This window comes from Pongo abelii, chromosome 10 (genome assembly GCF_028885655.2).
Source record: "Pongo abelii isolate AG06213 chromosome 10, NHGRI_mPonAbe1-v2.0_pri, whole genome shotgun sequence".
In the NCBI taxonomy this organism is placed as follows: Eukaryota; Metazoa; Chordata; class Mammalia; order Primates; family Hominidae; genus Pongo; species Pongo abelii.
This window is the reverse complement of record NC_071995.2, coordinates 127733788-127746016: the sequence shown is the minus strand read 5'-3', so window position 1 is coordinate 127746016 and position 12229 is coordinate 127733788. Positions and strand designations below refer to the sequence as shown.

The 12229-nt window shown below is 45.5% G+C and overlaps 1 protein-coding gene across 1 annotated transcript in view; it reads left to right on the top strand.

The window, feature by feature from the left end:
- Positions 1–11963, top strand: part of SLC15A4 (solute carrier family 15 member 4) — a 30797-nt gene extending 18834 nt beyond the window's left edge. The window contains exons 6-8 of the mRNA XM_002823983.5: positions 4152–4307; positions 5737–5895; positions 10798–11963. Of these exons, the coding sequence (XP_002824029.3) occupies positions 4152–4307; positions 5737–5895; positions 10798–10958 (476 nt within the window). The 3' untranslated portion in view covers positions 10959–11963. The remainder of the gene's footprint in view (positions 1–4151; positions 4308–5736; positions 5896–10797) is intronic.
- The last annotated feature ends 266 nt before the right edge of the window (positions 11964–12229 follow it).

Genomic DNA, 12229 nt, shown 5'->3' with positions numbered 1-12229 from the left:
TTTTTGGCAGGGTATCCAAGGATAATTGCATCTCCCCCCAGCTGCCTTTGGCTTCTCATGTATTTCATTTATATTATTGTATTAGCTTCCTGATATTTAACTATTCCTGCATTTTAGAAAACAAACCCTGTTTGTTAAAAGAGGCTGATGTTGATCATCTGACCTGACTCTGCTGCTGTATCATTGAGCGCGTGTGCATCTGTATCTAGAATTGGCCTTGGTCTGTGGTTGTTTTTGGCAGGTTTCGATGGGGTGATATAGATTCTTAAAAAGAGTTGGTATACTCTCTTTTTCTCTGTAGGCCAGAGAATATTTTAAGGGGACAATAATTATCTTTCTGTTCTCAAGGAGTTCCAAGCATTTGCCTGGCGTGAAGTCATCTTGAGTCCATTACCTCTCTGAGAGGAAATTTGTTTGATAACTTTTTCATTTTCAAGACAGGGTCTCCTTCCCATCACCCAGGCTGGAGTGCAGTGGCGTGATCTCAGCTCACTGCAACCTCCGCCTCCCTGGTTCAAGCGATTCTCCTGCCTCAGCCTCCCCAGTAGCTGGGATTACAGGCGCCTGCCATCACGCTGGGCTAATTTTTGTATTTTTAGTAGAGACGGGGTTTCACCGTATTGGCCAGGCTGGTCTCAAACTCCTGACCTTGTGATCTGCCCACCTTGGCCTCCCAAAGTGCTGGGATTACAGGCATGAGCCACTGGGCCTGGCTTTCATTCATTTTTACTTATTCTATTCTATTTAATAATGAAAAGATAATTTAATGCTATTAATTTACTTGTTGTTACTACTTTGGTCAGTTCTTGTGTGCTTTGATTTGTTTTAATGTTCTCTTGTTTTCTGTGAATATTGAAACTGGTTTTGGTTTTCTTTTTGACCTAAGACTAATTTCAGATAATTTTTAGGTTTTACCATATTGATGTTTTTGTTTATACTTTTGTTAATGATGGCAAATTTTGTTGAGTCAGGAGAGATTATGGCTTTTATAATTCCTGCATTGGGGATTTCAAGGCTTCCTTTATGGCCAGATATCACTCTCTAAAAATGTTGTAGGTGAATAGGATGATTCATATATTGTAATACTACCAACAATATATTAATTAGGTCTTTTACAGCAGGAGTCTTAAACTCCAATACTGGCAGTGGGCCTGAGGCCATGTGGATGAGTGCGTGGTCCAAGAATAACACAGTGGGTCTGTGGTGAATGGGAAGGCACAGGCAGGTCCTGTCCAAACACTTTCTAAAACACCATGTGGGCTTAAAACATAAGCCTGTCAAAACAGAGCTCCACGAGGACCCAGATCTTTGTGTCTGTCCCATTCATCGTGTCGTCCCGGACATGTTGTAAGCCTCAGGAATTATTTGTTGTCACGAAGTCGGTCTGGGGCCTTGCTTTCTGTTTGTGTCTGTAGTTTGTAAACTTTATGTCAAATAAAGCTGTATTTTTTTTTTCGTCTGCTTGTTCTGACAAGGACAAAAAGAAGTGTATTCCTGTGAGATTCTAGCAGCCGGATGGTATTTTAATTCACATTAAAGTTCATGATTTGTGTTTTATCTGGATACTATGTGTCATCCATAGTGAAACAGCCATTTGATTGGAAGGTAGCGCATGTGGCATCGTTGAGAGCCGGCTGTGAAGCCTGGCCTCAGCTCTGCCACTTGTCTCCAAGTCTCATTTTCCTCATCATCAAATGAGCTTGCGTTATTTCTCCCCCCGGCTTACTGTGAGTAATAAATGAGGTGCTGTCTGTGAATCCGTCAACAAAAGCGGCTCATCACACAAGGAACAATTCATACATGGCACCTATTGGTTATTTTGGTTTTTGATTCTTTTTCTCTCTTGGTATTTTTGTTGTCACCTCTTCCCTTTATGATTGTTTGTCTGATACATCCTGGCCTGTCCTCTCCTTTATTTACAATCTTTGGGTTATATTATGCTTTAGTTCTGTGTATTAACCGTAATACTCAGTTTTGTTTATTTTTTGAACTGATGTAAGTGGATGACTTTTGTCTGAAGGATTTGGCTCATTTATCCTGACTGCTGTGTTGATTATCCAGCGTTGCATCCCATGCTTGTTTTTACTGGGTGCCCCCTTGCCATGTCACTGTCACTCAGCCTGAACCCTGCTGCTTTTCGGCCTGTCCCAGCCTCTCCAGGGCTCTCAGTTGTTCCCAGGCAGGGTCACTTTCCCCATTGGCTCTGCCTCTCCGCCTCGCTCGTGACTGAGGGCACCCGTCCCCATCCTGGTTTCTGCAGTGTCGGCTGTGCGTGCACCTCTGCCGCTGCTCATCTCTGCTAACAGTCTCAACAATAATCAGGCTTATTTGTTTTCTCATTTTCTCTTCTCCTAATTCTTGATCTCATCATTTGTGTCTCTCTTAAGGCAACATCCCCTTAATTTCTTTGTTACCTTTTTCATCCTTAGTCTTCAGAGTCTGTGTTTTCTTGAATAATAAGATGAGTTCTCTGGTAGAACTATGCCAGTAGCAATAGTAGTATCTTTCCCATTCAGGTTATAAAATCTACTTATTGTCCTCCGCATGAGTAACCTTCCCTTGTCCTGCCCCCTGCAGACACTTTGGTGTCGTCCTATGGCTCTCCTCCTGTCCTGTGAAGGAGAAAAGTGGTATTCAGCTTTCGTGTTTATTTCCAAAATTGACCTGAATTTCTGCTTGAGTTGCATTGGTTCTGTTCCCATTCAAGGAGTGGGGACCAGTGTAGTCAGCTACGGTCCCAGGGGAGCAGGCGGGAGCTGGCGACCTTGGGTGTCTAGGGGAAGCCATTGCCGCACAGTTCATTCTTGGTGTTTGAAGGCGCTGATACCAGGTCTAGAGGTGCAGCGCTATGGTTGCTGTCAGCTGCCCTGTCAGGGAGGGAGGCTGTCATTTGGGGACAGTCCCTATTGTCACTACCAGCCTTGCCTGATTAAGATGCCCTCAGATGCCCTTTCCAGAGCAACTAAGGCTCTAAATAGTTTGCTGCCCTTGCCTGGGTCTGCGTTTATGTTTCGCCCGTGGAGGGTGCAGTGGAAGGATTGGGTTTCCCTTGACACTCTTCCAGGGTGGGGCTGCAGGTTTTCTGATGGAAGTAAGCTGTGGGTTGGCTCGAAGGTCTCTCTCTACCTTGATCCTGAAGAATGTTTTCACTTTGCTTGGCATTTCAGTTGAGATTTGAGGTGGAAATTCCAGAGTTTGTCTTCTCATCGCCCTATGAATCATATCCTGGTCCTTTCTCATGCTCAGGTTTTAGAAGGAACATTTTTAATATCTTCATTCCATTGCCCTCTGATCAGACCTTTCTTCATAGTCGTGTTTTAAAATAAGCATATCTTTACATACGCTTTAAATATTAGGGCCTGTGACCTAATTTGCAATAAGAATTCTTTATCAAATAAAACTTGGTGGTATCTTTAACCTAAGGACTTGGACCTGCAAATAGATGCTTTAACACTTTATTTCCGTTGGTTGATTTTTGTTTATAGAGTAGGAGCAGCTGTCCTTGCTTGTTTTTCTTATGTCTTTCTGTTACACTTGATAGGTGACCAGTAACTTAGCCTGCACCTGCAGTGAGATCTCAGTGCTGCTGAGAGCAGAGGTTGATTTGTGAAGTCAGCTTACTTTGTTGCAAAGATTAAGCCTACCCTATGCAGAGAAACCAACATCATCATCATCATCATTATTATCATCATTTGTTGTTATAATAATAAATCAATAGAACACTTTCGATCCATCACTATGATTGGAAGAAATCTCAGTATTACCTGCTGTTAGGTAAAATAGCACTACTGTTAATTCTACAGTAGGACTATTTAACTTTCTCCTACTCCCCTTTGTAAGAGACAAAAGAGGTATGGGTGAGCAATCCAGATATTTGAGGATTAAATGAAACATATTGAACATCTGATTTTATATAAGATGCTGTAAACAGCCGAAGTGAAATAGGTGTGCTGTGCCATGACCTCCACTCAGCCTGCTTAGGAGGCTGAAGGCTGGGGGCCTATTAGTCCTGGGGGAAGCTGTGATTAGACATGGTCCTTTCACGCATCAGAATCACGTTCGCTACGAAGTCTTGTAGCAAACATCAGATTTTTAGATTAACTGTAAATGTTAATAAATGAATATTACACTAACCTACTTTTGAATTCTAGGAATTTTGGAGAGTAAAAGGCTGAACCTTGTTAAAGAGAAAACCATTAATCAGACCATCGGCAACGTCGTCTACCATGCTGCCGATCTGTCACTGTGGTGGCAGGTGCCGCAGTACGTGCTGATCGGGATCAGCGAGATCTTTGCAAGTATCGCAGGTGAGGACCTTTAGTGCCGGAGGTGTCTGAGTCCAGGCACAAGCATGAGCGCTCTGGCATTCTGACTGTGCTGTTGGAATATGTTGAGACAAGGATAGCACAGCACTTCTGTAGTTTTTGGCAATGTGTGGTTTAGAATATGAATCGCTAGGTAAACACACCAGTGCTGAGGTTCTCCTTTCTTTGTGTAAAAACAGTATCGCAAAATATTTTCATGAAAGTTTGTTAACTACCCTATAAGTGCCACAGGACAGAGAAGAAGAAAGCAATTGTGGTTGGATAGTTCCCAGCGGAGCCCTCAGCCATGCTGCCGTGTTGGCTGGGCTGAGCTCACAGCTCTCAGTGCACTTCGTTTAGATGTACGTAAAGAAGCAGATCTAATTTTTAGAAACGTGTTCTCACAGGCCTCCCTTTTCCTATTAGTGAGATCCTGCAGTGGTTGAACAAGTGTACTCTGGGCAGATCTGTCCGGCTGCTGAGAGTGAGAGAGAAGAGAAAATGAGTGATATGCAGAGGTGGATGGATGTGTGGGTGTAGTAGTCAGTGGTGGTTTTCACTGTAGAAAACTCATCCAGAATTGGCTAATGAATTTGTAAAGGGGATAAATCACAACGGAATGGACTTGTGTATTCAAATCTCCGTGTCTAGTTATAAAAATCTAAATTTATAGATGAGCCTGCCAAAATAGTTTTGAAGTGTATTTCCCGTGGCGTGGTGGCTCACTCCTGTAACCCAGCACTTTAGGAGGCCGAGGCGGGTGCATCACCTGAGGTCGGGAGTTCGAGACCAGCCTGGCCGACATGGTGAATCCCTGTCTCTACTAAAAATACAAAAAATGAGCCAGGCATGGTGGCATGCACCTGTAATCCCAGCTACTCGGGAGGCTGAGGCAGGAGAATCGCTTGAACCAGGGAGGCGGAAGTTGCGGTGAGCCAAGATCGTGCCATTGCACTCCAGCCTGGGCAACAAGAGCAAAACTCCGTCTCAGCAAAAAAAAAGATAAAGTATATTGCCTTTGAAATAGAATCCTTACGGAGATTTCCCAGTTTAGTGTGTGTACTTAGTTTTCAAACACTCATTCCTTGACAATATAGGACAATTTTTTCTTTAATCTCTTTAAGGAACACAAAAGTCTAAGAGCCAACAAATCACATTACTTTTAAGCTTGAGAGCAAGGAATTTAACTTTCTGCTCATTGAATTTATTAGGAATTGTCCTAATGGCTAGGAGAATGAACAGTTGGCCCATAGCCATTGATTTCTTGATCACTAGTAAGCATCGTCCTCCTAGTAGAAAAGAGGTTGTACCTGTCTGCAGGACTCAGTCCCTAGGAGACCCCACGCTTCCTCTGCTATATTAGGTAAAAGCATTGATCCCATGTGTTAAAGTGCCCCTTTCACAAAAACGACCCTCCCTTTTCTTTCCTCAGGCCTGGAATTTGCATACTCAGCTGCCCCCAAGTCCATGCAGAGTGCCATAATGGGCTTGTTCTTTTTCTTCTCTGGCGTTGGGTCATTTGTGGGTTCTGGACTGCTGGCGCTGGTGTCTATCAAAGCCATTGGATGGATGAGCAGCCACACAGACTTTGGTAAGAACCAGCATCCTGTCCCTTTTGAAAATAGCCAGTGACGGGGAGGCGCGGGCACTCAGGAGATGGCTGAGTGAGCGGAGGTGTTTTCACGTGGGTGGCCTGTCCCGAGCTGCCTGTCCAGCGCTCCTTCCACAGCACTGCTCTGTGCTGCTTGCATCACTTTGTTTCCTTACATCGTGAACGGTTTTCAAGAGACAAGCAGGTCTCTCTTCTCATCCCAGGGGCCAAGCCTGCCCTGGCCACAGCCCGGCGAGCAGCTGCTGCAGCCACCACTCCTTATGGGGATGTCCTTGACGGACAGGCACCTTCTCCACCCCCGTCCAGCACAGTCTTCGTGAGGCAGCTGAATCTGCACCCCAAGCTTCCCTTTCTTTAACTTGGTGGTGTACTTTCGTTCTCTTTTCCTAACAGTACCTTTTCTGATATGAAAAAGACAAGATAGATTGTAAGTTACTTTTAAAAGTAAACATATTACTCGTGATCAATCATAATGGGTTTTTACAATTAATACCAGTAGGTGGCATCTTGAGTGTTGAACAGAACCACTCATAAAAGATGAGTTTTGCTTTCTCCAGGTTTACGATGCTTTTAAATGGACCCAGCAAGTGAAGGTTTCTTCTTTCTTTTCCTTTGTAAAAATATTTTATCTACAAAACAACCTTGTTACTTTTTCTTGTATAATCATGTGGCATTTGCTCTGGTCTGGTAGTACTTAGCCACTTTTAGGTTACAAATCCCCTTGAGAATCTGATGAACGTTTGGGGACTTTTCTGCAGAAATTGCAGAATTCCCAGAGTCCTTCCATGAGTATAGGCCTGTGGAGTCCTAATGTAAGGCCCACAACTCCAAGCCACCAATGTCCCCTGGACACTTATCACCGATGTTTTCTGGCTGTGGGTGCCACCTCCGTGGCCAGCTCAGGGCTGCTTGCTCTGAGGAGGGCAAGTGGATTTGGGGCTGGTGTTTCATTCCCGCCTTCTCCTGAAGATGAACAGCCCGAGGAGTAAGATCCTCTTGTAGTACGTGGGACAGACTTCCTTCAAAGAAACACCAAAGTCCATAGCTCTGAAGATGAAGATTCTGGTTCTTGGTTTTTGTTTTATCTTTAAATGTGTCATAAAGGATTGGCTGGTCATTCTCGTTGCTTTCTAGTCATTTAATCCTCATTCTTAATTTAATTTCACATCTCAGAGTTGACCTTTCATTCATCATTTCTGTCTGACAGGTTGTTTGTGGACTTCCCCTGCATTGGTGCACTCAGGGCGAGTGTGCTGGGGATGGGCCAGGATCTGTCTGTTGTTCTCAAGAATGGGAAGTGTTTCATGAAGGAGGTGTGTTTGCCAGCAGCCCCCAGGCTGTGCCCCCCGGCTGCATGGCAGCCTCCTTGGTTCACACCAGTAAGGAGAGTTGGAGCTCATCTGTCGAGCAGCCCTTGGCATCCTGGGTGGAGAAATAAAGGCTGTGACATGGGAAATCCACAGGAAGCCCGCCCCTCAGAGAGAGTTCTCCCTGAATTTGTGTGGCCTTGGAAGGAGCAGCAGCTCTCAGGCCAGGTTCCAGGGGTGTCTGTGCCCCCCTTATCCCTGGCCCTGCCTCAGCATCTCATGACCGACACGGGAAATAGCTTTCTGGAAAGTCACAGCACTGTGAAGGGAGAGTCCCCAGAGTTTTGTTACATTGTTTTTTTCTTACCCACCTCCCAGCAGGCTCCTTTTATTAGTGTTATTTAAGCTGGGGAGAAGGTGCATACCATAGTAAAGGTCTCTAATCTTAAGCGCAGCTTGCTGTATTTGCAGTCTGGATCTCAGTGGAGGAACTTTTGGAAGCCCTCCTTGCCTCTCTCAGTTTACTGCCCACCCCTAGAAGGTAAACCTGTACTATTCCAGCGTTGGCCCCCACAGGTTACCCTCGCCTGTCCTATGCTGGGCTGTGGCTGTCTCCTTTCACTTAGCACTTCTGTCTGTGAGTGTCTCCCCTGTGCTTCTGAGTACTGCTCCTTTGTACGAGCCATCGCGAGGCATTTATCCATGCTGTTGTCAGTGGGTGCCCGGATGTTGGCAGTGTGGGGCTGTTGTGAATACCTGTCCTGCCTGTGCGCCTGGGGGGCAGGTGTGCTCGTTCCTCGGGGACCCAAGAGCCTGTCTTGTCAAATGTCAAAACCCTAGTGTTTGCCATCTTCCTGTGTAATTATCCTTCTGTCTGTGAAGAGGCTCAGGAATGCACAGGAGGTTTTCTCCCAGGCGACTTAGGCGTTTCCGAATACCCTGTGTAATGCCACCCTGAGACAGACCCTGACGAAGCATGGTGTGTCTGCCGGCGGGCTCAGACCGCACCTCCACTCTCGCAGGGCTGCGCAGCCTTCAGTTCATGTGGCCTCAGCCTTCAGTTCACGTGGCCTGCCAGCTTTAGCTCGGGAAGTTTTCAGTGACTGGTACATTTGGGGAGACTTGTATTTCAAAATAGGCACATAAAATGATGTCATTGATATTTTGATGACAACCTCGTCTCAGTAGCGTCAAATGCCAGTGTTGGGACAGCAGTGACAGCTAGTGCCAGGCTCCAGGAAGCTGGGGTTTGCCTTTCCACTGAGTGTCCAGGACAGAGCCTGGTAAGTCGTAAGGGTTGAATGAATAGTGTAAAACATCTGCCGAAAAAAATAAAGCTTTAGACTGGTAGAATTCAGGGTGTTAGCAGCTGTCTTTCTAAATCAGTAGACACAGGAAATTATCTTCTTTAATTGGTGTGAATGAGCATTCTTTAAAAATGTGTGAGATCTCACCATACAGATGTGTGGGTTTTTTTTTTTTTTTTTTTTGAGATGGAGTTTCACGTTTGTTCCCCTGGCTGGAGTGCAGTGGCACGATCTTGGCTCACTGCAACCTTTCACCTCCTGGGTTCAAGTAACGATTCTCTGGCCTCAGCCTCCCAAGCATCTGAGATTACAGGCGCTAGCCACCACACCTGGCTAATTTTTTGTGTTTTTAGTAGAGACGGGGTTTCATCATGTTGGCCAGGCTGGTTTTGAATTCCTGACCTCAGTTGATCCACCCACCTTGGCCTCCCAAAGTGCCGGGATTATAGTTATAAGCCACTGCGCCCGGCCCAGACGCGTATTATATTGTGTTTATTTGATAAATGCACTGTTGAACATGCAATATATGTTCAGATAGAAAAAGGAAGTGCCAGAATAACCCAGCTTTAAAAAGGTCTTCAGAAGAAAGGGAGTCTCACTTTTTAAAATAAACAAATGAGAAAGTGTTTTTGAAGAGGAGCAGAAAATGGAGCAACTTGATTCCAAAGCACTCGCTCCCCTCGTGATGTTGCCGGCCACATGCGCCTGCGACCTCGTGCAGAAACATGCAGCAGTGCTTTCCAGCCGGTGGCAGGTGATGTACATGGTACGGAGACAGAGGGACGGACATGGTGGCAGGAGCAGCCGTGGTGGAGAGCACAGGGCGACACTCGGCTTGGCCTGGATGATCAGTCATGACGAGCTAAAGTCCTGCCGTTTTCTGCTCACACATCATTCCCACGTCTGCACATTGAGTGGTGATGTTAGCCGGTGCTGGCTAAACTCTGTTCTCTGGTGGAGAGACTGCCAGTTTGCAGAGTGGACAGTTCCAGACCTCTGTGAAAGGGGGATTATGACCGTGGCACGTGGTGCCAGCACCCTCACCGTGTCCAGACTCCCTCTTGAGTGCCTTTCTGAAATGCTGCTCCTCAGTGCCTTCCCCATTTTACAGATGGGGGAACTGAGCACAGAGATCTCAGAGGCCGGATTCAAGCCTTATCGCTTGAGCTGCATGGTCCATGACCTTAGCCTCTGTGCTGTCCAGCCTGCTTGGGATGCAAACGTTGCATGTAAAATGCCTCCATAGTGCCCGGGACTGGGTTGGGTATTCATTGTATGCTAACTCTTTGTATTAAAGTATGCAGAGGTAGCTGCTTGTGTCAGTTTGAGGATGCTAAAACCTGAACATGTTTAAGACACATTCAAAAACCAGCTCATCGATTCCTTTGATATATTGTCCAGCTGTCGGCCCTGGTGTCTTGGATGTGTTGTTTCCCGTCAGCGACCCATGCAGTGAATCCAGAATTCACGATGTTCAGGCTGTGTCATAGTGCAATCTGTGATGCTAAAAAGTGCACAGGTTCTATAGCCAAGTTATAAAGACGTTCACCTCAGGATTCGATCAGGAGATAGTCAGGCGCTCTTTTGTTATCTTCGTGTCTGCTTTCCTCAACAATACAGTTCCAGGCCAATCATAACTATAAATGGAGGAGGTTCCCCTGAAGTAGTTGAGGAGAGGAACACTGCCTCAGAAAAGGCAGGAAGGAAATAACACCAGACCGGCTAACACTTGTTTTTGGTGGCAAGAACACAGGAAGGTAGTTTTTTACTTTGCCCAGATGTTCTGGTGTGGGGGGATTAGCAGTCACAGGAGGCTGGGTTGGCAGGTTTCCCCTTGCTCCTGATTTGCAGCCTTGTCGTGCGGCCTTAGGCACATTCTGCATCGACACTGTCCCCTTCGCCACCGCATGTGTGTCTGCAGGCCACACAGGGATTTTCCTGAGTACTGGGGAGCCACCTCTCCTAGTTTCCTCAGAGAACCTCCTCCTTTTACCTTACAGAAGAGAGGGATGGGCTGCTAGGGGCAGGTGGGGGGCTGCAGAGAGCCCACCTCCAGAGCCCCCACTGGCAATGTATCTAACTTCAGGGAGCTTCTCCAGTGGTTTTGAAAGCAAGATACTTGTGCATTTTGGACTACAGAGACAACATTTGTTTCTTTTTTTATGACTCCAGTTAAACCTTAGTGGGAACCAGATTAAATAGTAAAGTCTTGAAAAAATATCTGTGGCAGTGCAGCTTACCTGCCACTTTCCTTTTGTTTTCTCCAGGTAATATTAACGGCTGCTATTTGAACTATTACTTTTTTCTTCTGGCTGCTATTCAAGGAGTTACCCTCCTGCTTTTCCTCATTATTTCTGTGAAATATGACCATCATCGAGACCATCAGCGATCAAGAGCCAATGGCGTGCCCACCAGCGGGAGGGCCTGACCTTCCTGAGGCCATGTGCGGTTTCTGAGGCTGACATGTCAGTAACTGACTGGGGTGCACTGAGAACAGGCAAAACTTTAAATTCCCGTAAAATGTCTGACTTCACTGAAACTTGCATGTTGCCTGGATTGATTTCTTTCCTTCTACCCAAAGGAGCTTGGTAAGTGCCTTACTACGGCGTGTCTCCTGGCACGCTGGGCCCTCCGGGAGGAGAGCTGCAGTTTTCGAGTATGTCGCTTGTCATTCAAGGTCTCTGTGAATCCTCTAGCTGGGTTCCCTTTTTTACAGAAACCCACAAATGGAGATTGCAAAGTCTTGGGGAACTACACGTGTTAGTTGGCATCTCAGTTTCTTAAACAAATAGTATCACCTGCTTCCCGTAGCCATATCTCACTGTAAAAACAAAAATTAATAAACTGTTACTTATATTTAGGAAAGTGAGGATTTTTTTTTTTTTTTTTTTTAAAGATAAGAGCATGGTCAGATGCTGCAAGGATTTTACATAAATGCCATATTTATGGTTTCCTTCCTGAGAACAATCTTGCTCTTGCCATGTTCTTTGATTTAGGCTGGTAGTAAACACATTTCATCTGCTGCTTCAAAAAGTACTTACTTTTTAAACCATCAACATTACTTTTCTTTCTTAAGGCAAGGCATGCAGAAGAGTCATTCAAGACCATGTGTCCCATCTCAAGCCACAGAGCAACTTACAGGGTATTTCACACGTTACCTAGTCAGTGCTTATATATAGCTTTATTTTGGTACGATTGAGACTAAAGACCGACCATGGTTGTATGTAAGGAAAACATTCTTTTGAACAGAAATAGTGTAATTAAAAATAATTGAAAGTGTTAAATGTGAACTTGAGCTGTTTAACCAGTCACATTTTTGTATTGTTACTGTACATGTATCTGGGGCTTCTCCGTTTGTTAATACTTTTTCTGTATTTGTTGCTGTATTTTTGGCATAACTTTATTATAAAAAGCATCTCAAATTCGAAATCCATGAGCCGGTTCTTTGCGTGGTTTGTCCTCAGTCTCTGTTGGTGTGGCGTGTGGATTCCTCCCGTTGTGTGGAAGGCACAGAGCTCCCCGAGTCGGGAACTGAGGGAGGGTGGGGAAGTACGCTCCTGCACAGCCCTCGGATGCTCCGGCACGTCTCCTGATTCTGCAGCGTCCTCTGCATTGAAGGGTAGTTTCAGCATTTGGAGAAGACAAAAAGCAAACCAAAAAACCCTCACGTTGTTGTTCGTTGTGTAATACAAAGTATAG